The 25915-nt window shown below is 37.3% G+C and overlaps 2 protein-coding genes across 4 annotated transcripts in view; both read right to left on the bottom strand.

Annotated features, from left to right (window-relative positions):
- Nucleotides 1-5642: 5642 nt before the first annotated feature.
- Nucleotides 5643-9243, bottom strand: LOC132119469 (acidic mammalian chitinase-like). The gene is made up of 12 exons (XM_059529480.1): nt 9192-9243; nt 8954-8992; nt 8821-8850; nt 8474-8678; nt 8245-8301; nt 7894-8059; nt 7675-7799; nt 7469-7592; nt 7203-7385; nt 6452-6568; nt 6246-6372; nt 5643-6152 (listed from the first exon to the last, which is right to left on the bottom strand). The coding sequence occupies exons 2-12, from the start codon at nt 8976-8978 to the stop codon at nt 5944-5946; spliced, it is 1368 nt and encodes a 455-aa protein (XP_059385463.1). The 5' UTR covers nt 8979-8992; nt 9192-9243; the 3' UTR covers nt 5643-5943.
- Nucleotides 9244-10583: 1340 nt separating this feature from the next.
- Nucleotides 10584-25915, bottom strand: part of LOC132119468 (contactin-2-like) — a 40465-nt gene continuing 25133 nt past the window's right edge. For all 3 annotated transcript variants that reach the window (XM_059529476.1, XM_059529479.1, XM_059529477.1), the window contains exons 5-23: nt 25777-25872; nt 25455-25667; nt 25232-25334; nt 24911-25092; nt 24535-24671; nt 24105-24234; nt 23744-23894; nt 23425-23552; nt 22783-22958; nt 22138-22258; nt 21602-21760; nt 18676-18825; nt 18448-18518; nt 15540-15774; nt 15218-15333; nt 14357-14543; nt 13325-13437; nt 12124-12292; nt 10584-12016 (exon numbers count right to left, since the gene is read on the bottom strand). In XM_059529476.1, coding sequence (XP_059385459.1) covers nt 11913-12016; nt 12124-12292; nt 13325-13437; nt 14357-14543; nt 15218-15333; nt 15540-15774; nt 18448-18518; nt 18676-18825; nt 21602-21760; nt 22138-22258; nt 22783-22958; nt 23425-23552; nt 23744-23894; nt 24105-24234; nt 24535-24671; nt 24911-25092; nt 25232-25334; nt 25455-25667; nt 25777-25872 — 2741 coding nt within the window. In that variant the 3' untranslated portion in view covers nt 10584-11912. The remainder of the gene's footprint in view (nt 12017-12123; nt 12293-13324; nt 13438-14356; nt 14544-15217; nt 15334-15539; nt 15775-18447; nt 18519-18675; nt 18826-21601; nt 21761-22137; nt 22259-22782; nt 22959-23424; nt 23553-23743; nt 23895-24104; nt 24235-24534; nt 24672-24910; nt 25093-25231; nt 25335-25454; nt 25668-25776; nt 25873-25915) is intronic.

Genomic DNA, 25915 nt, shown 5'->3' with positions numbered 1-25915 from the left:
TCAAAATTACTTAAGCTGTGTTATCTAATAAATATTTGGTATCTGCATGAGACGTTTCCGTGCAGTTTTCAGCACACCAAACTTTTATGGGGTCATTATTATTTAAAGAGGATTATATAAGTAATTTATCTTTACAAGGATATTTGTCTTATGTAAGATCGTTGTGCTATCAGAAGCACATAATAAAGTGATGTGGTGCCTTCAAGTTTATCACTTCAGAATCACCATAATATTCCCCCAATGTTCTGGAAACCAAAACCAAACAGACAGTTAAACTGCACTTAACGATACAATTTTGCAGTGTCACATTTGTCCTCATATTGTCATAAATCTGGAATGTATTAAACTGTGTACAATCTTACCATGAAATAAAAATAAAAAATATAAATGAAGTGAATAAAAATATTGTCAAATATTTATGAGAACTAAGATGTGAAGATGTTGAAAGAGAACATCAGTGTTGTATAGCTCATATCTTATCACTGGTATATTGCCATGTGATGACATCAGTGTGAAAAAGAAGAAAGAACATTACAGAAGACAGAAAATATGCCATCAAACAACCCTTTGTGACGGTATAAAAGAAATCTTTAAAATTAATACGTTAAAAAGTTATTTTAGATTTTCAAAATATTAGTGCACTTTATTGATTGTTTACTTCAATAAGTGGTTAGATAACATTAAATCTTACATCTATAACTAACAATAAATGCATACTTTTAATAAAGAAATGCATAAACTCCTACTGTTTTGTCACTGATATATCAAAGACACTTGAACTGCATTAGAATTTACTGAAAAATCTGATTAAAAAAGGCCAAAGGTTTCTACACCACATATGCATTTACAGTTAAAAAAAAAATCTAAACTCGTGCCAACTCAGGTGTCCCAGATATCTGCAGGTAGTTTATCAGCTCTGCTGTGTAATATAAAAATCTAGGACCTTGTATAACATTATCAGAACAGTCAGTCATTATGACGTGGCAGGCTAATTTGTAATTTTATAACTGTGGTCTTCAGGTTACTATGGCAAGCAGAATTAAACCAGAAGGCACAACAGGACCTTATACATTTGAGAAAGATACACAGTTCACTGAACATAATATTGCTTGGCAGGGCCGTAGGTGCAGGGCATAGGAGACATAGGACATTGCCTATAGGGCACAAAATAACTGGGGGGTGCTGCAGGAAAGTATTTATGTTTTATTTTTGGTCGGAAATCCTCTTGTGACCATCGTGCGCTAAGCAAAATATTAAGCAAAATAATTTCTGACAGTTAACATTATTTTAGTACTGATCGATCATCAAACTGATCCAACAAACTGATCCATTGATATCAACGAAGAATAAAATTTGACAACATGCCATGTTGGACTAATTTAAACCCTTTCTGCCTCATGACATATTAATACATAATCATAACGCATTAACTATGCATGTCCCATGCAGTTAAAATAGATTGGCCATTTATTTGCTCTTAAAGTAAGATTTCTAAAAAAAAAAAAATTATGAGTGAAAAATTTTATTATCTGGGGCACAATGCAGGAAGCAACGCAAAGAAGAGTAGCAGAAAAATATCAATACAGAGGTAAAAATCACAAGTTAATGACTGTGTATTAGCCCGTGATGTTTATGTAGTATTTGGAAATGGCCTTTTTAGAACATCTTAGCTGGCAACATTTGACACCATGGAACATTTTTGCTTGAGTTAACTGAAAAAGACCATGACTGAGTCCCAATTCGCCTACTTATACTACGACCTAAAAGTATGTACTTTTTTTGTGAGGAAAAAGTACATACTTTTGAGTGTGTAGCAAAAGAGTATGCACGTTCTGGGACATACTTCGATGACGTCATGCAACGTGAACGACAACGTGGTTGCCTAGTTACGCACACCACAACTGTTAACGTTTCATTCATTCTTGTATGTCCAATAAAATTTAATTTACTATTCCCATCTTTTTTCTCATCATTTCTTTTCACAATACATTTTACAATGTGTTCTTCTACCAAGTTGAGGAGTGAAGAAGCAGGGTGGCGTCGTCGTAGAACCTCCCGCACGCAATGGGTTGTGGGCAATATTAGCACTTAGAGTGTGCATTGATCTGCACTTCGAATTCTAACAGGAAATAGTAGTAAAGGGTATCTTTGGAATACTCTTTTCAACATACTACGATTTGGGACGTACTAATTCTAGATTTGCATACTATTTAGGACGGATAGTATGCGAATTGGGACTCAACGCATGACTAAATAATCTAGCTGTCACGTGTTGTGCAAAACAAAGCACACGACGAAGGAGTATAACCAGAGTTCTTTTAATAATTTACAGGAGAGAATAGGCACAACCAAACACAAATCCAAGTGAATAAACATCAATAGCAGACAAAGCAACAATGGAGAACACAGGCTTTAAATACTGGGAACGTAATCAAGAATAACAGAAACAGGTGTGTAGTTAATCAATCAAAAAACATGGAAACTAACAGGGTAACAGAGACACAGAAAACTACAGTAAAACAGATCATACATGTGACGCTAGCATTCATAAAATGAAATATTTAAGTATGTAATTTTCCACTGTATGAACAAATCGAAATGAAAGGTATGGGTATGCTAATTATACTAACTAGCTTGTTAGCTGGCTAAAATCTATAAATAAATTACAAAATTAGCCTTTATTTTGTTGCCTTTGTCATTTGTTAGACTATTTTAGGCATTTCATATTGCTCATATTTCTCTTTGTTATAATAAGTACTTGTCACTTTAGGCATAGTTGTGGGAGTAGCTCATGTCTGGTCTCTTTAATAGGCTATTTTAACAGATTCACTCATAAAATACCTACAAGGTGCTTCAACATCTCCATTTATTTATCCTGTTAACTGTCACGATCCACACAAGAACAGATGACGAGGTAGATCCAATAGCTTTAAGTTTATTTAGGGAAAACCGTTACATCGATATCCAGTCCAGGCAGGGGTCAAAACCAAAGTATCAATCGAACATAAACAAGCACAAGACAAACGGGCACGAACAGAACTCAGAAGTGGCGTGATAAATACATGGACTCCATAACACATACTAAAACAGACAGGGTATATATACACAGGGAAATGACAATGCTAATGAGGAATTGACTGAGTGCAATGATTAGTGACCAGGGAAAGCTGAGTCCAATGAAGAAACAAGGATCGTGGGGAATGTAGTTCAGAAAGTGACAGACACCGTGGGGAAGGAGGACATCTAGTGGTTACCCAGGGAACACAAACCAGACACTGTGACATAACCCCCTCTCTACGGAGCGGCTACCAGACGCTCCAAGACGTGACTGAATAAAAAAAAAAAAAAAAAAGTCCAGGCGGGAGGTGGACTGGTGGAGGATAAGGGGGAGGGATGGATGGAGGGCCAGGTCCATAGAAGGGAACAGAGACAGGAAGTGAGAAAAAAAAAACAACAACAACAACAACAACACAACAAGGAGACCAGGGTGGGTCAGAGAGTTCAGGGGACCAGGGCAGTGCCGACAGGGCAGGAATCCAGGGTGGAGCAAGTGGAACCAGAGTGCGGACGAGATAGGAGCCCACCAGGGCTGCGTAGAGGACCACCACAGCCATGCGGTCGAGACAGCAGCCCACCCGGGCGGCGCAGAGGACCACCCCAGCTGTGTGGTCGAGACAGAAGCCCACCAGGGCGGCACAGAAGACCACCACAGCCATGCGGTCAAGACAGGAGCCCACCAGGGAGGCACCGAGGGCCACCACAGTGGGATCGATGATACATGAGAGCAAGTCTGGATAGGCAAGTCTGAAACCGAGAACATGAACAAGTTAAGGGTGGCCTCCGTGGCCACGACAGGATCAGTCGAGCGCTCAGAGAGTTCGGCTGAGACGTGGAGAGGCTCTGGTAGTTCAGCAGAGACGTGGAGAGGCTTTGGTAGTTCCGCAGAGACGTGGAGAAGCTCTGGTAGTTCCGCAGAGCTTAGACTGGATTCAGGAAAATCAATGGTGACTTGACTCTGCTCATGAGTATCATTGGTGACCTGACTCTGCTCATGAAGATCAATGGTGACCTGACTCTGCTCATCAAGATCAATGGTGACTTGCATTTGCTCATGAAGATCAATGGTGACTTGCCTTTGCCCATGAAGATCAATGGTGACTTGCCTTTGCCCATGAAGATAGTCGGTGACTTGACCTTGCCCATGAAGATAGTCGGTGACTTGACCTTGCCCATGAAGATAGTCGGTGACTTGACTTTGCCCATGAAGATCACTGGTGACTTGACTTTGCCCATGAAGATCACTGGTGACTTGCCTTTGCACATGAAGAACAATGGAGACTTGAATTTTCCCATGAAGAACACCGGTGACTTGACTCTGCCCTTGAAGATCACCAGTGACTTGACCTGACTCTGGAGGGTCAACGGGAACCTGACCTGACTCTGGAGGGTCAACGGGAACCTGACCTGACTCTGGAGGGTCAACGGGAACCTGACTCTGGAGGGTCAACGGGGACCTGACCTGACTCTGGAGGGTCAACGGGAACCTGACTCGACTCTGGAGGGTCACCTGTGGCTGTCTTCCCGTGTAGAGGCGCTGGACAAGCGGCCATCTTGTGCCATGACTCTGGACCGGCGGCCATCTTGGGCAGTGGTGCTGGGGCGGCGGCCATCTTTTGCAGAACAGATGACGAGGTAGATCCAATAGCAGTAAGTTTATTTAGGGAAAACCGTTACATCGATATCCAGTCCAGGCAGGTATCAATCGAACATAAACAAGCACAAGACAAACGGGCAAGAACAGAACTCAGAAGTGGCGTGATAAATACATGGACTCCATAACACATACTAAAACAGACAGGGTATATATACACAGGGAAATGACAATGCTAATGAGGAATTGACTGAGTGCAATGATTAGTGACCAGGGAAAGCTGAGTCCAATGAAGAAACAAGGATCGTGGGGAATGTAGTTCAGAAAGTGACAGACACCGTGGGGAAGGAGGACATCTAGTGGTTACCCAGGGAACACAAACCAGACACTGTGACATCACCCCGTCCCATATACAGGACACCTACGTTTACGTCTCTATATTACAATTAAATCCATATCTAATCATGACAAACTATGTATCGTTGGAAAGGTCTAAGACTCCTAAATAGATATTTTAGCAATCTTTTTTGTTAAAAATGATGTAAGAAAAGTAATAGATTAAGTACTGATTAGAACTAATTTAAATTAAGAGTGCACCTCAAAAACCGACATCATAACAGGAGTTCTGGCCTTTGTCAAAAAAGTCTTTTTTGTTGCCTTTTTCTCTATCACACTTTAGAAATCATCAGAAATGATATATCACTTGAAAACTTAAAATCTCAAACTTCATCCTTTGAAACCCATTTTAAATACAAACATTGTTGCTTGGAGTAGATAGACACAACACTAATTGAGAATACTGTATGAAGATGTGAACTGATGGGTGGGGCTCTTCTTCATCTCTTCTTCATATCTGTCAAGTTTATAAGACTCCTTTACTATGTGTGAACCTTCACAGTTTCATAAAGCTAGTCATACATTAGGATTGTCACTATCTTTACTTAATTTTATTTTCAAATGATCAGTTTAAGGAAAAGGTAATAAGTCAGACTGCTATAAATATTTTTATTGAAAGTGAAAAGATTAAAAGGGGAGACTGTTTTTACTGCACAACATCAAGAGAAAAACTAGACTGTACTGAACAGGACATTGTGATTTTTCATTAACTAAATGTGAGAAAAAAATATAGCAAGCACCTTAACAAGACACAACTCCAAAATTGTATGCATAAAATAAAAATGTCTGTCACTTTATTTATTTATTGTTTTCAAATGATGAGCTTGGATAGTTGGAAGCAGAGGTAATACATCACAAAAAGAGGAGACTGGACAGCTGTATTGAACAGGAGGAGTTCAAGGCCAATCACAACATTTACAGGCATCAGAAAAGACCAGACCAGGCTGGCATTTATGCAGGTATGTGTTTCCACGGAAACACTGGAAGTAAGTGGCTTGGTCAGAAGGGTTGGGGTACAGCCCGTCTGGTTTGCCAACACAGAAAGAGGCGACGGGGTCAGCAGTAGTGGTGGGACGTGGCGTAGTGGTGGGCTTGGGTGGGAAACCTGGGAATAGAGATTCAGCATCACATTAATGCATATAATAGAAGACAGAATACATTTGGGGGCTTTTCTGCATTATAATCGCAAAGTGTTTACCTAGTGCATGGCGCAAATGATTGACAAGAGGATAAGCTCCGTTGTAACAAAAACGGCCAGAAAAATCGTCTAAATCTAAGGTCCACACTGAGGCTCCGCCCAAGCTCATGGAGTTCAGCCACTGCACCTGTTAAAGCAATTAGGAAAAGCTTGTCAGAAATTCATCAAACATATCATTGCATTCCAGAAACCAGCAGCAGATTTACCTTAGCAGTAAAACTTTCACGGTTGTCAAATCCGACCCAAGCCCTTCCTTGAACTGCATAGGGCACCATCTGCTCATTGATCCACTCAATAGTGACACTTGATTCCATGGGGCAAATCTGTGAACCAAAAATAATCATTAACGATCGTCACCCAAAGATTATGCAAACATGTTTTCTGTGGTAAATAACTGGCTCCCGAGAGCATAAAATGCTAAAAATTTGAGATAGATTTACAAACAAAACATTCATCATATTGCAGTTACTTTTTTATTTTTGTTATTCCTTTTAAATTAGTTCCTCAAAACCGAACTGCAATCTCTAACCAACAATGTACATAATGGTATTCCTGAATGAATAGTTTGAGCATATGATTCAGTGACTCCCTTATAAAGGCGATTACTTGTCACCACCTAGTGGCGAATCAATGCAACATGCAGAAAAAGTCACTGACTAAAGAATCACAACATTTTAAACAACTGTTGTATCATAAAGATTGAGCATTGACAGTAGTGATTTACTTAATGCGGACTTTATGGACGTTACGTTTTATAGCAGTAGTTTTCAACAAACCCCTTGCATATTGAAATGTTCTAATGCAGTAAATTATAATATATATATATTTTAATAAAAAAAAATTATTAGAATACAATTTTGTGCCACTTGATGTCTAACGGAATAGCTAGTTTTTAAAGCAAAACCAATAGAGAAAATTTGTTTTAGATCACATTATGTAAAAGTAGCATGTTAAAACCTCATAATAGGACCAGAATCCTGCTTCACGTGTGTAAGGGCCGGCGTCAGCGGGGCCATTGGCTGGAGCCCCGAGACCTGTTTGCGAAGTGGTGAGCAAGAATGTGCGTCCGTATGTGGGGAAGCCAAGAAGCAGTCTATCAGCATGGGCTCCACTGCCCAACCAGAATTCCACAGATGAGTTCTGGAGAAAAGAGCCATTCATGTGCTAGGAGATCTTAACAAATGACGCTTTACATTTTTGACACTTTGAAGATTAGATCTTACGATATTGTGGTGAATTATGTTTCCAGTGTCCATGGAGCTGCGGAATAGGGGGCTGTTGTGCCCTGTCACGGGGTCCCAGTGGCCATGGTAGTCATAAGACATTATGGTCAAGAAGTCCAACTGACTATAATAACAGATAGGAGGAGAATGTAAAAAACAGGCAGATATATGTTACTGCAGCGGGATTATAATACAGCAATACTTACTTTGAAATTTCAACAACCTCATAAGCATGCTCAATAGTGTACTTAATGCCGGAAACTTTGCAGGAAAGAATCAGAGGAGTTTTCTTTGTGTCTATAGCCTCCTGTTCCACAGCTTGTCTGAGTTCCTGAGAATTTTCATACAATAGAAACACAGTCAGACCCCAAGTGATTTTTTAATGAAAATCAACATGCCTGATTTTAACACTCTAGTTTGCTCACCTTGAGGAATGTAGTAAACCTCTGTTTGTCTTCTGGTGGGCTTCCATTGTGACCTGGGTACTGCCAGTCAATGTCCATCCCATCAAATTCATGGAGACGCAGGAACAGCAATGCAGAACGGATGAAAGTCTTGCGGTTTTCTGGAGTTGACACTATTCTGATGTATCTGAAGTGCAAATAAAGGCATACAGTACATGTGTTATATGATTCAGTAAATCTTGTTTAATGTGTTGGCAGCACTTATACGATTTAAATGACATTTTATATATATATTTTGTGTATGTTTTTCATATTATAGTTTTAAGGTTATGTCATATATTTATGACTTGCACAGATATGTGTTTCACTTACGGACTGACGCCATTGACCAGTCCTCCAACAGACAGCATGGTCTTCAATGCAGGATTTCTAAAAAATAACAAAATAAATAAAGCCAATACGAAAAATCAAGGTGTCAAATTTTTCAAAAAAAAAAAAAAAAAAAGAGGAAAAAAAAAAAGGTCTGAAATCAAAAGGGGGCTGTGCATTAGTAAAAGGTCTGTAATTAATCAAGGTAGCTATAGAAACAGCTTTTGCTTACACTTTTTTCAGGTCATTCAGTGACTTGTACAACACTTCGTCATTCCATTCGATGGTAGTGATTTGATTATCAAAGCTGATGGATGCCAGAGCATAAACCACATGTGTGCAGAGGAATGGATCAATGTTTTCTGGCAGGAACTTTCCATTGCCGGGTCTGTACTGAGACCAGTTGGTCATGTAGCACACCAGCTTTGTAGAGGCCACTATCAGAAATTCAGATATTATTAACATTTTTTCTCATCATCTTGGAATATTTATTATGAATGTTGATGCATTTATTTTATAGACTTTATATCTGACATATACTGTATTTTGCCTAATGAAAAAGGTATTGAAGGTTCTTACCAATCTGCACTGTAAGCAAGATGCCCAGTGCTATGGAAAAGACAACATGGTTACGCATAAAAATAAACTAAAATATCTTTTATAGTAAATAAATCAAATTCAAGTTCAATTAACAAAACTATATGAAAAATACCTGCTAAAAGAGTTAATTTAGTCATTTTGGTCTTTGGAGCTGGAAAACAAAACAAATAATACAATTAGCAATTTCACCAGCATGTCTTAGCAAGATTTGCTCTAGTCAAAACCTTTCCATAACAGAAATGGTTGAAAAATGAAAAGTAGCGTGCGCATATAAACATAAAATAATAATACTACTACTAATAATAAAATACTTATTAATGAAAGAGAAGCGGACAAGCTGTTGTCTTTACCTGTATCGGCTGTACTCAGAATGCCCAGTTTGGTGAAAACCTGTTCATGATCATGTATACTTATACATTATTAGTAGTTCCAAAGTACAGGTGATAAGTGCTAACCTCACAACAATTGGGCAATAAAATTAATAACTAGTTATATAAATGGCATGTTACGATCAGGTTTTATTATACTTGAGATTGTTATGACATTATGAGTTAAAAGTCAGAATTACTATCATAAAGGGTGATCCCTCAATACACTACAATTACACAAAAATATTCACATGTGAACACTTTTGTTTCTTATATTAAAACAATCATTTCTAATATTAGAAATAAATGCATACCCATGATATGCATACCCATTATGATCTGTGCATGTCAGTATAAATATACATGGACGTTTTCATTAATATTTCATGCCATTGCACTTGATGTATGATTAATATAACCTTATATATTCCCTATGCATAAATACAAGGTGCATTTTAGCCAGTTGTGTACCTCTGTATGTATGTGTACATTATGTTGATCACTAAAAACTGAACATAGTTTAAAATACAGTCTAAATGTTTTTTATTTATTTTTTTATTGAAGAATATTTACAAGTGCTGCATTATTCACATTCAGTCCACAGTGGACATGCTCAACCATTACAACAACTGGGGAACATGGTAGTTCAAAGAGACATTTTGACATCACAACCTGAGTGCCCTTCAGAGTGAAACTACAAGTGTGCCATTCGACTCCTGCAAGCTGACGAAGCCCTGATTCAACACAAGAGGGCAAACTACACAATGTGACACACAGCTGAACAACTGCAGAGTTAAATAAATTATTACTGAAAAGAAAGCTGTGGATTTCTATATAGTTCACAAAAAATCTAATGCAAGGACAAGATGACACTAGTTTTGGTTTTGTAGTCCTAATATTACTGTTAAGTGCTTCTACATTTAGAAAGTGTAACATTTACTCGACGGCTACCAAGGTTTGGGACTAGAACCACTAGAGAGAGCTACTTATGATGCTGTTATGTGTTTTTGGCTAACACTGTATTAAATGCCACTGAGTGATCATGAATTGTAATTTACAGTTAAAATCCCAAGGACAAAATATGAAATTACTGGATATAATTTTGAGATGTAAAAAGATGTAAAACAAAATGAAGGAGCTGAAACAATCAAGCACTCCTCACACAAAGAAAAGTGCTATATTTACCGTAAGAACTTGATGGAACAGTGGGTTAAATAGAAAATGGAACACATTAAATTCAAACATTAAAAAGGAAAAATAAAGAAATCATCCCACAGAACAGGCACAAATGAAAAGCAATGCAGGGAAGAGAAAATTAATATTCCAAAATTCAAACATGGTTTCATTGTGATCAAAGTACAAGTGTCAGACTGAAATGCGATACAAAAGACTGTGTGCACATCAATTGAATACTGTCAGATTTCACCTGCTACACTCGAAGTGCAATTTCAGTTTGTACTTCATTAGTTGATGCCATAGTTTTGAGAAACAATACATAAAAAGCAGAGCAGAGCATCTCTCTGAAATGTTTATTTTGTTGTCCTCATAAATAAAATACTAAAATAAAAAAATAATTAAAAAGGATAACAAAAATAGATATATTTTTTAAATCTATAATTGCTTTTAAACAACAAATGGCAGGTTTAGGCTGAGCTGGAATTTGTCCCGGACAAGTGTCCTGGACCCTGTTAGGCTCCTCCAAAGCCCTAGAACCCTCACAATCTAATGTTAGCCACCCAAAAAACATGTCTCCTAATTATTTCAGCCAAATGGCCCTTGTCACTTAAAGTATGATAATGTTTACACCATTAGGGACAGTTTCCAAAGATTTGGCCATGATTCAGTCCTTGGACGAAAACTATATCTTAGAATAAATTATGATATTATAGGATAATAATTAACTTATTTGTCCATGAATGTTATCTTCAGTATTGTTCAATGTCCAGTGTCTCGCACTTGTAGTGTGCCAAGAAAGAAAGTAACAACCCATTGGAGACAATTTAATGTAGTCCATGAGGGAAAAGAAGACAAAGCAATAACAATGAGATAATGAGAAGATAATAGTGTGATAACTTTCCAAGCCAAGCCCACTTTCACAATCACACAAGAATCAGTTTCTGCTGTACCGCTGCTTTCGTGAGACCTTTCATCTTTAAAAACTAGAACACTGAGGGAAACAGAATATTACAAAATACTGTTAATAAAAACCATGATCTGTTCTTGCTTCTAATTACATTATCATGAAAAAAAACTAAAAGATTAAATAAAAAAGGTAAACATTCATTTGGATCATTCTGCAGTCCACATGCTGCAACAAAGTATTAAAAAAACGTTTTGTTTTATCCATTATGGAAATGTAACCAATACATCCATGTGTAAATACACCAATGAGGAAATCAACAAGTCAGAGCTGTTGCTGAAATTTAGAAACAACAACCAAATGCTGACACGACCACCGCTCAAGTTTGAGTTTCCGTAAGGCAAGCATCTAAAATGATAACAATCAAAAAAGTTTCCAACAATGACTCACTTTGACCAGTCATCCTTGTAAAAAAGCCTTTTTATACAAAAGAATCTTCCACTCGTCATCCATTCCAATGTCCCTCATCAAAAACCCCCACCACCCCCATCCCTGCCAATTCTGAGGAAAACCTGTTCAATTCTCTATGATGTTGATAAGAAATGCCTCATCACTGGCTGACATCACAGTCCTGAAGAGCCAATGAGAACGAGTGCAGTGACTGCCAGAACAGATGTGCAGAGGAAACCAGAAGTGCCAGCGCTCTTCTGGACCATCATTCCAGTGCCTGTGGATCAAACACACAGACTTTCAGAGACAACATTTAGCACTTAAACACTGGTTTAAGTTACTTTTCTAAAACCAGTACTCCTAGCTACTTTTAGTAGCACATACCTGAATCTCGAGACACTATGGTTTCATGGGCTGCTCCATCTCCTCCATCTCCCCAAGAGCGGACTTCCAGAATCAAATAACCACTGTCCTTGGGTAAGGGCAGAATGACGGAGTTCTTGCTTTTGTCCAGTATTTTCAAGGCAGACTGCCCTTCATGTTTGTAAAGGACCTACACAATTAATAGAGAATCAATTTGTGTTAAAAATGATTTTTTTGAGAATTAAATTCTCCAGATAGCAGTATAGTATTTGAAGTCAAATTTATTTGTATAGCCCTTTTCACAATACACAGTTTCAAAGCAGCTTTACAGAAAATCACGATGTTAATGTTTATAATTTCATAATATGTTCATAGCTTATACTTGCATTAAGCATTAAGCAGATCAAAGCTGTGTGAAAATATACTTCACATTTTGTGACGATACAAGCAATTGAGCAGTTAAGATTTGCTATCCAGTACATTATCGCCCTATGTGAGTATACTGTATGTATGCAGAAAAGTTGGATAGTCTTATATACATAACTTTACAGCTGATTTTCTGACAGAAGTTAAATTGTCAAACTTTATCGTGGAGGGTTTCCCAAACTGTGGTTTGTGAGGGAAGTACAGCGGGTTTGAACATACTATAAAGATTCACAAATATATTTTACAAAATAAAAAATACAACGACGAAACAAATACAAATTAAAATACAATTATTATTCTTGTTATTTAGATATTACTATTATTATTAATAAAATATTATTGTTTTATAATATTATTTGATTACCTACATAACCAATTTCACACAGAACAGTGAACTTACAAATGTGTTGTTAAATTCTTTTGAAATTTTAACTTAAGTTCAGAAATCAGAAAACAGACGTGTATTAAAAGCAACTTGCATTTTATCACCATGCATTTTATCCGTTTCTGAGAATGAGTATATGCTATCTTGATAGCCATCTTGACAAAAGATGACCTTGATCCTATAGGAGGTCAGATATGAGATGGTTAAAATGTTTATTCATTGTTAACAGGCTAAGAAGGTCATTGGTCTGTTTTTTCCATAAGGGATGACGTGTTCTCTTCTCACACCTCAGAGGTATGAAAAGATATGATATCCTGCCTTTGACTAAAATGACTGAATCTGAGCAAATATTCTAAAGACATACAGATGGAAATAGATTCTCCAACACAAACACACTTGTGTGTCACTCACTTTGTAACCCAAAACGGCAGACTCATTGTCCATGGATTTAACATGATCCCACCTCACAGTTACCCAAGAACCATCAACCTTCCATGAGACGTTTCCTGGAGGACAGCTGGGAGCTAGTAATGAAGATACAAGAAAAGGTAAGTCCACAAGGTACACAGGCCTTCACACCATTCTCAGTGACAAAGACGGGAATTGCAAATGTGCATGTAGGACTGACTGTTGGTGGCATTTGAACTGTAATGGAAGTGGCATAATCTACGTAAGTATATAACCTATTTGTACACATCAAGAGACAGTTTATTTTCTCCATGAAGGAGAATGGAAATAAATTTAAGTGGGTTTTAAACCAACAGCAAAGATGGTGGATCGATATAAAATTTTTTTAGACAATCTTTACCCAAAGCAATTTGCTGAATAAAAGTTATCACAAAGTTATCTTGTAAAATATCATGACAGTGTGATGACGCAAGAAGATCTTTTATATCTCTCAACTCTTCCACCCTTAGGCTACCAACTAACGCAAGTTGGACACAAATCAGCCTTTGTTGTTTCTTGTAACAACATTCTTATCAACCAAACACTGCTCACTGATTCAAAGGGTACCCAGTTGGCATTTCAATGTTTCTTTTTTTTTTCATAGGTGAATCAATGTCATGGATCAAGGTTCAATAATACATTTAGCACTCTGAATCAATGTAGATATCACTGCATTGTTTCACCTTTTTTATACAGATTTACAAAAGTTCAGCATTCATTTATAATTCTTTTTTTTTTTGTTAACCTTTTTACATTAAACATTCTTTGAATATTGTTTCAACATTTTTTTTCAACATTAAAACCACTGACATTCTTTCAATTGCCTTTTATCAGTAAAGTTTGATCATGTGCCGGCTAGGTAGTTTGGAGTAGGAGTTTGGGTGACGATTAGTGGGAAAATTATTCTAGAATTTCCAGAAGCATGTTTTGCTCATGTAAATCACATTTTAGCTAGGCTAACAGCACTCCCTGAGCCCAAAAAAAATGAGGTCTTACGAGGTCTCTTGGTGATGACAGTGGTTCTTGGGGAGGGTGGCCCAGTGCCTGCACTGTTGTAGGCCAATATGGTGACATGATAGAGAGTGTTAGGCCTCAGACCCGTGACTCGTGCCGTGTTCTCCAGCCCTGCCGTTCTCACCCGGTCCGCGGCTGCCTCGCGTTCATGTTGTCGCCAATAACGAATCTGAAACAAGAGGACAATCTCTGAAACAAGCTTGTTCATATTGAAATCAGAATGTGAACTCATTTAAATGATCACACTTTATTTTAAGTTCCAATTCTCAATATTTACTAAATACTAACTACGACTTTTGCCTCAATAAACTGCTAATTTGCTGCTTACTAATAGTTAGTAATATGTGCTTTATAAGTACTAATAAACAGCCAATAATATGCTATTATAATAAGCAAATTGTTAATAGTGGTCCCTAAACCAAATTGCTACCATTCAAATAAAAATGGGTAAACAAATAATGGAATCTTGTTTTGCTTCTGAAAGACACAAAATTATGAATTGTTTTAGTATGTTCAATTAAATACAACCTGCAATAAACACTTTTTGATACCAGTAGATTTCTAAGCATGGTTTTATCTAAAAGGAGGCGTCTTATCTAAATAATGAGTTTCGTGTTCCTTGATCTGATGTAGCCATGCTGTTCATAAAAATAAACTAAGATAACAGCACCTCTATTAGTTCATCACCCAACGGGGCAAAGCTCACATATCCTCAGTGGCCAACAATGACCCACAATGGTCAACAAAACAACAATCAACTCTGTCATGCCACTCACATATATCAATCCACACAGCAAATACAAAATGAGATGAAACAGATATTAAAAGAAGAATGGACCTGACCTCGTAACCTCGAAGAACTCCATTTATGATCAAATGTTGAATGGGGTCCCAGGACACCTGAATCTCGAAAGCTGTCAAAGCAGTGGCATTGATCCTTCTCGGGGATACGGTAGGTTCTACATAAACATAAAGATCACTGTCAGTTATGATGAATGATGCATTATTTGTTTATCATTTTATCTTTTCATTTCATTTTAGATGGCTGGTAAAATTTACAAGTCAAATAAAAAGTCATAATAGTTTCTGGAGTCTTCCCTCTAGTGGTTAAGCAATGTCTAATCAGAATAAAATGAAAATTATAATCTTTCATAATGTTTCTCACCCTCTTCTGCAGAATGCACTACAGCAATCTGACTGAAGGGACCTTCTCCTTTCTTGTTGTAGGCCTTGATTCTGACTTCAAAAGGGCAGTAGGCTGACAGACTCTCATTGCTGTAGACATATCGTGATGACTCCATGTGTGGCACCCTCACCACCATCCATGTTGGCATGCCTTGCTTTCTGAATGCCAGGATATAACCAAAGCCATCTCCATTCTGATACTCCCTGACCATGGGCTGTAATTCATACCAGTAGAAATAGTTTTTTGTCTCATTAAGCCCTTTCACACATTCAGACTCTTCCGGAAAATTACCGGTAAATTGCCATAAAGAGATCATGTGTGAACAGGATCTTTAAAAAAATACCGGTAAATTCGTTCCGGAAATTTACCGGTATGAGAAGTTGTAACATTACCAGTAAATTGCCAGAATTCTGCTGTGTGGGAAGGCAGAAGGAAAATTACCGGTATGAGCACGTACCAGTTCAGAACGCGGTGACGTACGACGTCTACTCCGGGCCAATCATGACAATGTGATGCATTCACGCACTGTTTAAGAAAATAAAATAAATGGCATCCAACTGAAGCCACAGTGAAATTAAAGCGCTTCTCCTTGTCCGGGTGGATGAAGAAATTTGTCGTCATCTGAGAGGAACTGTTAGTGATGCAATAACTTCTACTTGCAATGCATTCACTGGACAAAGTCAGGTCATCAATAAACTGAAAACATTGTGTCTTAATATCTCAAAAATAAACGACCATCACAAACGAAGTAGTAGTGGAAGTATTTCTTGTTCCTATTATGACTTGTCAATCTATTTGGGGATCCTGCTACTCCACAAATCCTGTAGCTCTAAACCAGTGGATCTCAACCCGCGGCACGTCATGAAATCACACGCTGCCCACCATGCCGAAAACAATTAATAAAAAAAAAAAAAAATAATAACTTTAAGTTTTACAACTTATTTTAGTTTTTACATAGGGAAAAACAAACGAGAAGTCGGAGCAGTGAAGAAGAGTGCTGGACATTCGGCATCGGTTTGCCCCGCAACTCACTTGAAAATGTTCACCCCGTCTTTTTTCCCTATTCTCCCAAAACAGCTTATACCGTTTCAGCTATTAAAATAGTTCAGCTTTGTATGTTTGGAGCAGTTTTTGATCGTTAAACAGGCCTATAAGTTTTGTTTTTAAATCAACAAGCGGCCCGCACAGAGAGAGAGAGTTGATCTATGTTTGATCAGTTTAGCCTTCTCAAATCATCACGAATTGTTTAAAATAAAATCTAAAGATATAAAACAGTTCAAGCATGTAATGATGTTTTAACGTTAAACCCAGATACATGTGCGCTATATCGAATATTTTGTGTGGAGAGTGCAAGATAAAGCACGCTTTTTTGGGACATATAGGTGCCAGCGCGATAATAATATAAAATAAAGAAATATAAAATAAAGAAAATAAACATGCTTTCTGCCGTCTCGTCTTGAACAGGAGCGCTTACAAAAATAAACCGAAACTCAGCGAATACATGCCTCACAGGCATGATAAATATATCTATACAAAGCTTTAAATTACTACTTAACGAAATAATAAAAACAAACAACAAAAAATCTCAATACAATCATAATCCGTATAGAATGCGCGTCTAATGAGATGATGAGTCAGGCAACTTCATCCTTAGGGACACAGACTCAGAAAACACTAGTTTATTAGTAAAGAATTCAAATATATTTTTACTATTTCCCTCTGTCACATTCATGGTAATTACTTTTTTCCGGTGCTTTGCGACATCTTTTGAACTCAATTTGAACGCAGAACTGTTTAGCTGCGCTGATAGACTATTTGATATGAATTTGGATCAGTATAGTCTACATTTGTGAATGCACCTTTTCTGCGATGTCGCGCGTCTTACAGACTGCAATTTACAATCGCAACTTCATTGTGCTGTTACTCCTTTCAAGACGAATTTCACTAAATTGGTCAGCTGTGACGATCGTGTTCAGTGAGACACAGGAGAGAGTAGATCCAATTGCTGATGTTTATTGTTAAAGGGTAATCCAAAATCGTGGTCGAAAACAATCCAAGGTCAAAACCAAACAAGCAGTCCAAAACAAACAAAGGAAAGGGACAGAAAAGGGAACTCGGAAAACGAGGGACGAGAAGACAAAGGAGAATCTTGGAGGACAAGAAGGCTGATAACACGAAGGGTAAGGACTCCATACAGACAACATGGAAAGACAGGTATTTATAGGGAGGCTAATGACAATTAAGTGAATGCACCTGGTGCAATTAGCAGGAGTGTAATTACTATGATGACAGGACAAGTCTAGTGGAATACTAGTGCCTATGGTGAAGTGCCTAAGGGGAAGTGAGCCTACTAGTGGACACCCAGGGAAACAGAGACTAGACAGCGTGACATCAGCTCCCGACAGCATCAGGTGTTTTATTAATGGTGAGTATAATTATTTAAACCATTCGTCTATTACGATGTCTCCATAACAAAAGCAGTTGCATGAATACTAAAGTTTGAAACAAAAATGAAACCATCAACAGAAATACTGACCACGTATTACCCTCCATGTTTAAAAATACAAGCACAGCTGTTTAGAGGTTAAAGACAAGAATTTACAGGTATTTTGGAATAGATGTGTGAATGGCGCTTTTCCGGAAAAAAGACGGAATGTCATTGACTGTGTGAACACCGCATTTTTGAATTTACCGGTAAAGTCGTTGCGGTAATTTTACGGCAATTTACTGGTATTACTGTGTGAAAGAGGCTATTATGTAACAGAAAGTGAGGGTTGAGTAATAAAGACACATTGATCGACCATCTGTTAGCAACTCTATATACTGATTAAAAGGAATATGGCAAATCTAACATGTAATTAGATCAATAGCGGTCCATGGCACTTACAGTCCATGTAATGATAAGTTCATTAGGGTTTCCTCCACCTCCGCCAACTCCGCTGGGAGCCACAGTGGGTGCTATAAGGCAAAATAATAACACACTTATATAGAGGGGAAAAAATATACTATCAACCAAACTTATTTCTATCAGCAACCACGCTTATATTTTATGTTAATTTGTTTTTCATTTGGTTTTATTTTTCTTTAACACTAACAACTTTGTAATGGTTCTGACCTGCTTGCTTGGTTCGGACAGACTGGGAGGGCATGCTTGGTTCTCCACTACCCAAAATGTTACTGGCAATGACCTGGAATTCATAATCCATCCAGGGTCGAAGATCTATCACACGTGCAGACTCAGCATTTCCTTCTATGTTCACAGGGTCTGAAGAAAACCCATGAGAGGTACATATTCGATCATTGAGAATTACATAATGTATGATGCTCTAATACAGCAGTCCCCAAACTGATTTTAATCTGTGTGCAAACATGCATGCCCATCCACCTCACTAGGAAGTAATATTAAGATGACATGTTCGGTTCACTTAGTTTTGTCGTGGCCACTCGTGGAAAATGATATTATGTCATTGTCACAAGATCATTTTGTCGAGGTAAAGACATCTTAATGTTGTGGCCTCGAGATGTTATGTTGAGGGAACAACATATTTATCTCGTGGCCATGAGTTTAATGAGTAAACAAACCTGCGTGACCATAGCAACCCAGGATTATAAAAGATGGATTCATTAATATTTAATTTTGAATTAAGAAATTATTATTTAATTTATTATAGAAATGATTTCATTATTTCATTATTATATTAACCATAGGCCTTGGCTACTAGGCTGTATTACGTGCAACAGTCAGCATTCAAATGAAGTTTATCATGAATAAATGTTACATAAAGTGCATAATATAAAATAGGCCTACAAGAAAACATTTTTATCCATCCTACAGTCTTGTAAGTCCAATAACTGATTGTCTTTTTCCCATAATATATGTATATTATTATTGTTATTATTAGCCTATTATTATTGGTTATATTTTTATATTCTTTTATATAATTTTTTTGATGATATATTAAATATTAACATATATACCATTTTATTTCGGGTAATTAATAGACCACAATTATAAATACTAGTGTTTCGTTGAGGAATTAATCATTCACGTAGTTTCTTTTGTAAATGAAAACTCAACACGCTAATTTATTATCACACATGGGCATAAATACAATCATAAAGACAAAACTTTATTGGCATAATTGTCAGATAAATGATAAATGAGCGTGTTGTGTTTTCATTTACAAATGAAACTACGTGAATGATTAATTCCTTAATGAAACACTATAGTATTTATAATTATGGTCTATTAACTAGCCGAAATAAAATAAAATATATTTTAAATTTAAACTGCATTCCAGCTAAAATTCCAGTCAGCATAATCAAAGCTTTATTGGCATGTGGAGCATTGACAGTAGGATATTATTTACAAAAGTATTCAGAACATTAAGTAAAGAGATCGAAATGAAGGGAAAAAATGAATATAAGTGAATATAAAAAAGATTGCACACAGATACAACATATACTGTGGTAAAATGTAGTTTTTATATTTACAGTATAACACATTGCCTAGTTAAGCTACATGACACGAACATGAGATTGCAGTTTTCCCTGAAAACCAGTATGATTGCAAATTTGACATTCATTTATACAAGAGTTCAAACGAGTTGTTAATATTCAATGACTTCCATTTTAGAACAACAACAATAATAATAATAATATACAATATTGTCAACGTTGACTGTTATTGCTCAATTTGGTTAACGAAAATACTTCCAAACAACGATCACAGGCACAGTTGAACACTTGTGCAGCTCTGAGCATTTACTGAATGATTCTGGATTTTTGAATTGATAATTTGAGGCAATGATTAATAAAGATTAGCAGAATGCAAATGATTGAGACAAATTCTTGAATGAATCAGCTGTCTCAATCATTTGAATGAATGACTCATTTTACGTTCATATTTAAAAGTAGCTTATCTTTGCATTATTTCCAACTTTTCATATTTATATATACTGTATATATAAACTAATTAAAAAACCAAACTCATAACATTATTTATGCTGTTGTAATTTTGCAGTGTAAATGGTTGTATTTCTTCTGCAGTGGAAAGATCCATTTTTCGTTATTACTGATTTCATTTGCTTGGTAACAGCCCTATTGTGTCTTATTATATTAAGTAAAATTATTAATAAAATTTAATTATTTTATATGAAAGATAACACATGCATTTAATAAAAATAGTGGAAAATGCCCTTTATATAAAGATGGCACATGCATTTAATAAAGTTAGGGGAAAATGCCCTTTATATAGGCAAAAAATTACTGGAAATCAATCTAAAACAATTTTAGTTTTCAGGAACCTTAGTCACATAAAATGTCATTTCCCAGCAACAAAATTGTGGCAAGTGAAAATGCTGAGTGGCTAGTAATTTTGGAAAACTACTATCCACAGTGGCTGGTGATTAAAAATGTTAATGTCAAGACCTGTATACAGTGAATATTTGTATTTAGTTATTGCAGTTAAAATTGTGGTGTAAAAAGGTGGTGGGGGTCCCTGACACGTCAAACAATAGAAAGGCATGAAAGATGCAAAACGTTTGGTAACCACTGCTCCAATACAAATAGATTTCTCAAACTAGGGTCCTCGGCGCCCTTTCTCAAATAGCAAGGGGTGGTACCCCTTACATGATGAATTCTTAAAACATTATTAAATGAAAAATTACATATTATACATAACAAATTAAATTTATTATAATTAATTATAAATAAACAAAAATATTCCACTTATATAAAAAGCTTATGCTTAGAATGCAATATTGTAGTAAAGTTGATTAACAATGTGGGAAGAGTTATTAAAATGTTTAATTTAAGATGCTTCATTAGCTTTATGCACACAGGGGACTGTGAACAAATTCAGGGTTATGAATACATAAAAGTTCTAAAACATTAGAGAAACCCTGCTATAATAATAATAAAAAATATATCCATATATATTCATTATTTTCAACACTTTTCATTATAAGCATTTTCATAATAATACTGATGCAAAAAATGTAATTCTAGTATTAAGCAGGAAGAATGTCACATAACCTCACCTGTCCTCATCCTCTTCCAGTCGTGAGTTTGTGAGGATCGGCCCAGGACGACATACTTGCCAATGGGACTGTGGTTGTCATATCCACGGCTCCATCTCAACTCAACCGATGTGTCATTGACACTAGTCACCACTAAACCTCCAGGAGGTCCTGGTGGGCCTGTAAAGAAACAAACAATCAGCTTTATCAAAGAATCTATGAGACTTTTCACAAGTTCACATTTTTCCCCATACATTTATTATATTCACACACAGCAAAAAACATTATTAAAGTGGTTTAGCTGAGCTGCTTTCTTTACAAAATCTGTATCAAACAGGCTTATGGGAACCAAACCCCAAGGATATAGATCTACTAAATTTAGATTTCATGACTCTACATTTCATTCTGAGAGCTGAGTTCTGAGCATAGTCTGGCTAAAAATGATCAAGCTGAGGTAAAGCATAAGAATAGAGCTGTGGAACAGCCAAAGGCCGCAGGCTGGTACTCTAATCTTTAATATGATCTCTGTCACTGCTCAGCCAGATGGAAGCCCTCACCCCTCACGACCAGTTTGGCCGAGGCCACTGCGCTGTCCACCACCGTCTGGGCCATGCAGGTGTATGTGCCAGCGTGACTGAGCTGTCCGTTCACTATCACCAGGTCACCAATCGTCTCTTTCTATGTAAAGTGACAATGAAAAGAAAAGGAAACCTTATTAAAAAGGAGTATTAGCCCACTTCAGCTTCACAGGAGCATTATTATTATTTTTATTACATGCTTAATCTGGCAAGATTTCAAATGTGGGATTTAAAAATTTACTATATATAATATGTCTAAAAGGGATTTACTTTGAAGTGAATCCTATTAAAGCTAAATCTCGGAGTGTGTGAGGAGCCTGCTGCTTCTGGAATACGAATTCAGATGGTATTACTAATCTTACTGAATTCAAATATTTAGAACATAACTAGTTTTTAAAATTTTTTTGAGGTATTTGGTTGCATGCTAGAGTTTTATGGGTGGTTGTCAGGTTGATAAGATGTATTTAGTATACTGTTGCTATGGCACACCAAAGTGTCAAATCTCTATGACTTTGAAGAGCATAAGAGACTTCTCTTATAAACATTTTTATAAATGTTATTGAATGATAATGTAAAATAACAGAGTTTGTGTTTTTGAAACACCGTTTCATGTCAAGTGCTTACCCCCTCCATACGCCGATAGTGTCCATTTGGATCCTCTAGGTCCAACAGAACTCCATTGAGGGACCAGGTGAAGGTCAGATCCATTGTAGGGTCATGTGACGCATGGCACTGCAGACTGGCATTTTCATCCTGATTAATATCAGCATTAGAGGGTGCTAATGTGATTTTTGTGGCATCTGTTTAAGAAAAAAAGGTGAAAAACATAACTTCGATACACTAATTTCATACATAGATTTCATACACTGAAAGCATTTGCGCCCACAATAAAGTAGCTGATGACTACTAAAATGAACATTTTAGAGATGTACTCTACATGCAGATCAATAAGCCAGAAATGCACTAAGGTTTGAAATTGAGACATAACTGAAGATATGTGCACAATGAACATAGAGATAGAAAGTTGATAAAGGTGTTTACATGCAAAGCAAACTAGGCTAAAAAGTCTAAAGGTGTGTCAAGAAAAGTCCAGATTGTGCTTAAACGTTAATGACATTTGTTTATGGGTTTTACGGGATCTTACACTTTCAAGCGGAATCTGTGTAAAACTGCATGTAAACACTCACAGTGCTGTTACAATATTTAGTGCTAAACAGATAACCTGAGACCTTTAATCTAGATAAACAAAGAATTAGGTTTTGTTACCTCTGACAGACAGGTGTCCTGTGCTGTTGGCTTTGCCGAGGTAGTTTTCTGCAAAGCAGGTGTACTTTCCTTCATCAGAACGACTGATGTTATAGATCCACAGAACCCCATCTGGAGTGACTGTTATCCTGGTGAGAGTTCATTACATGGACTTTTTGAGATCACTATAAGCATCTACGAAACAGGTAAACAGCTTCCCTGTACAGTACCTCACCAAACACATTTAAACAATCTTGCAAGGTCATTTTTCTGTCAGTAATAAAATATTTTGAGTTTAAAGCATTTAGGAGACCTTTGAAACACTTCATTACTGGATTACCTGGTACTGTTGGTCAGTAGCTCTGTGCCACGGCTCCAGAAGAGAGTTGGTTTTGGAGCTGCCCGAGGTTTACACTCCATTTTTACCTGTCCGCCACGGGCAGCAGGAACCAGCTTCCGCACTGGATTTAACCTAAAGTCTGGGGCCTGGACTGAAATAGGGTGACAGGATGGGGCAAGAAGGGAGATAGGAAACCACACAGAGGATTTAAAAACAATCATACAATAATTGGGGTTCAGGCATGACTGGGTGGGCAGATGGAGATTTGAAGTGTGTTAAGGTAGACAACAGGAGAAACATGTCAATGTTTATGCAGAGATAATTCTGATTCATTATCATGTTCACACTCAGTTGTGCTCACCTTGAACTCTGAGCTCAGCGTTTGAGTAAATAGTGCCGTGTTTGTTTTCGGCCACACACTGATACATCCCGGAATCCTCCAGGGCGAGGTTACTGATCCTCAGTCGGCCGTTATTCACTTCCACACGGTCCTGCACACAGGTAAGTGTCAGACTGTGTAAGAGACATAATGCACATGCACATTACCACCAGCAGAGGGATACACAACATTTCTCTTGTCAATCTACCTCCAGCTGAAAAAAATAATGAGCAGGTTATTCACTGTCACATCTCATTGCCTCTAAGACATGAAGAGTTTTCTAAAATTGAGTAAGCATATATCAGTCTGAGTCTTGACAGCTAGAGCTCCTGTTCATTTCTGATAACACACACATTGTCAGATGACAGTCCAGCTTCAGTTGTGTGTGTGTCTGTGTGTGTATATGGCTGACCTGTGTGATGAGAGGCTGTCCGTTACGGAGCCAGTGAATGGTGGGTCTTGGTTTGCCCGCAGCAACACATCTCCACTGTAGCTCCGAACTGATTTCCACCTCAGAGTCACTCATGACCTGAAGCCACTCAGGCTGGGCTGGGGAGCAAGAAGACAGCAGATTTTACTTTTTCAGTTCAATTTTTAGGTTTAATTCTATTTCTAATACTTATATAAATATTCTTATATTTTTATTTTAGCTTTACTCTAATGAACGATTTTTAATAATTTTAGTTAACAATAACAACACAATGTTTTATTTCATGTCAGACTTCTACCAAAGGTAACAACAGGAAAATCTTGTAGAAAATTTCATTCTAGTGCTGTCGTTATCCTACCTTGAACAGAGATGCGTCCCTGATGTGTCTCACGGCCTTCTGAGTTGTAAACCTCACACTCATAAATGCCCTCGTCATCAAAATTCAGTTCAGGAATAATCAGAATGGGTCCCTCTGCACTTGCTCCGACCTTAGGTGGTAAAATCCCATCCACCTTCCTCCAGTGGATTTTAGGAATGGGACTTAGGGAGGAAAGTAAAGAGCGAGCAAGAGGATGTTAGAAAAAAATTTAACATTTTTATAGCTGACTGTGTTATGGACTATGTTAAACCGATGTTGCAGTGATCTCTGAAGGGGAGTGGGGAGCTAAGGGGGACTTACTTGCCATAGGCAAAGCATTCCAACTGAGCAGTTTGTCCCGATAATGCATACGTCTCAGCGGGAAAACGCACTCTGATATTTGGAGTGGCTTTCCTTGGGTTTGCTGTGGAAATAAAGGGGGCAAGAACAAAATATGAGATGTACTGTTTTTATATATAAAATATTATTTTCATAGCAGTATGTATTTGAGCTTGTTTCTTGATTTTGAGGGAAACTAACAAACCATCAGGGTAAACAGTAAGCTGGACAGCTTTACTGAAGATGCTCTTGGTGCTGATGTCCATGTTGATGGTGGTGAAGCAGAAATAGTTGCCCGTGTCATTGGCTCTTGCGTTAGCAAGGTATAAGTTTCCCGTCACCTGAGAAACAAACCATCTGCCGGCCTCTGGCTGGATGAAGTTGGGGAACTCATTGATGAGCCAGCGGTAGGACAAAGCTTGACGGCAGCATATGAATGCAGGATATTAACATTTGAGTAAATAGATATAATGATCAGGTTAACTACAAAGTGAAATGTTTTGCTCAATGATCGTGTGTAAGCATACCTGGGTAATGAGCTGGTGGCTGGCAGGCAAGAAAGGTTCCCGTACCCTCATGGACCGTCTGAGGGCTTCTACTCTCAGGGGGGAAATCATGGAGGTCTAGAATACACACAACATTAATCAGTAGAAGTAGTGTAATTTC

Source organism: Carassius carassius, chromosome 38, assembly GCF_963082965.1.
Source record: "Carassius carassius chromosome 38, fCarCar2.1, whole genome shotgun sequence".
NCBI classification, from domain to species: domain Eukaryota; kingdom Metazoa; phylum Chordata; class Actinopteri; order Cypriniformes; family Cyprinidae; genus Carassius; species Carassius carassius.
Note: the sequence above shows the minus strand (reverse complement) of the source record. Positions and strands in the feature narration are given on the sequence as shown.

Bases quoted from the DNA above. Each gene is read 5' to 3' on its own strand.
- LOC132119469 (XM_059529480.1), bottom strand. From the start codon at position 8,978: ATGACTAAATTAACTCTTTTAGCAG. The intron at 8,679-8,820 runs GTAAGAACCTTC...AATTTCTGATAG, and splicing joins CTTGCTTACAGTGCAGATTG to TGGCCTCTACAAAGCTGGTG. The intron at 6,373-6,451 runs GTAAATCTGCTG...TTGCTTTAACAG, and splicing joins GTGAAAGTTTTACTGCTAAG to GTGCAGTGGCTGAACTCCAT.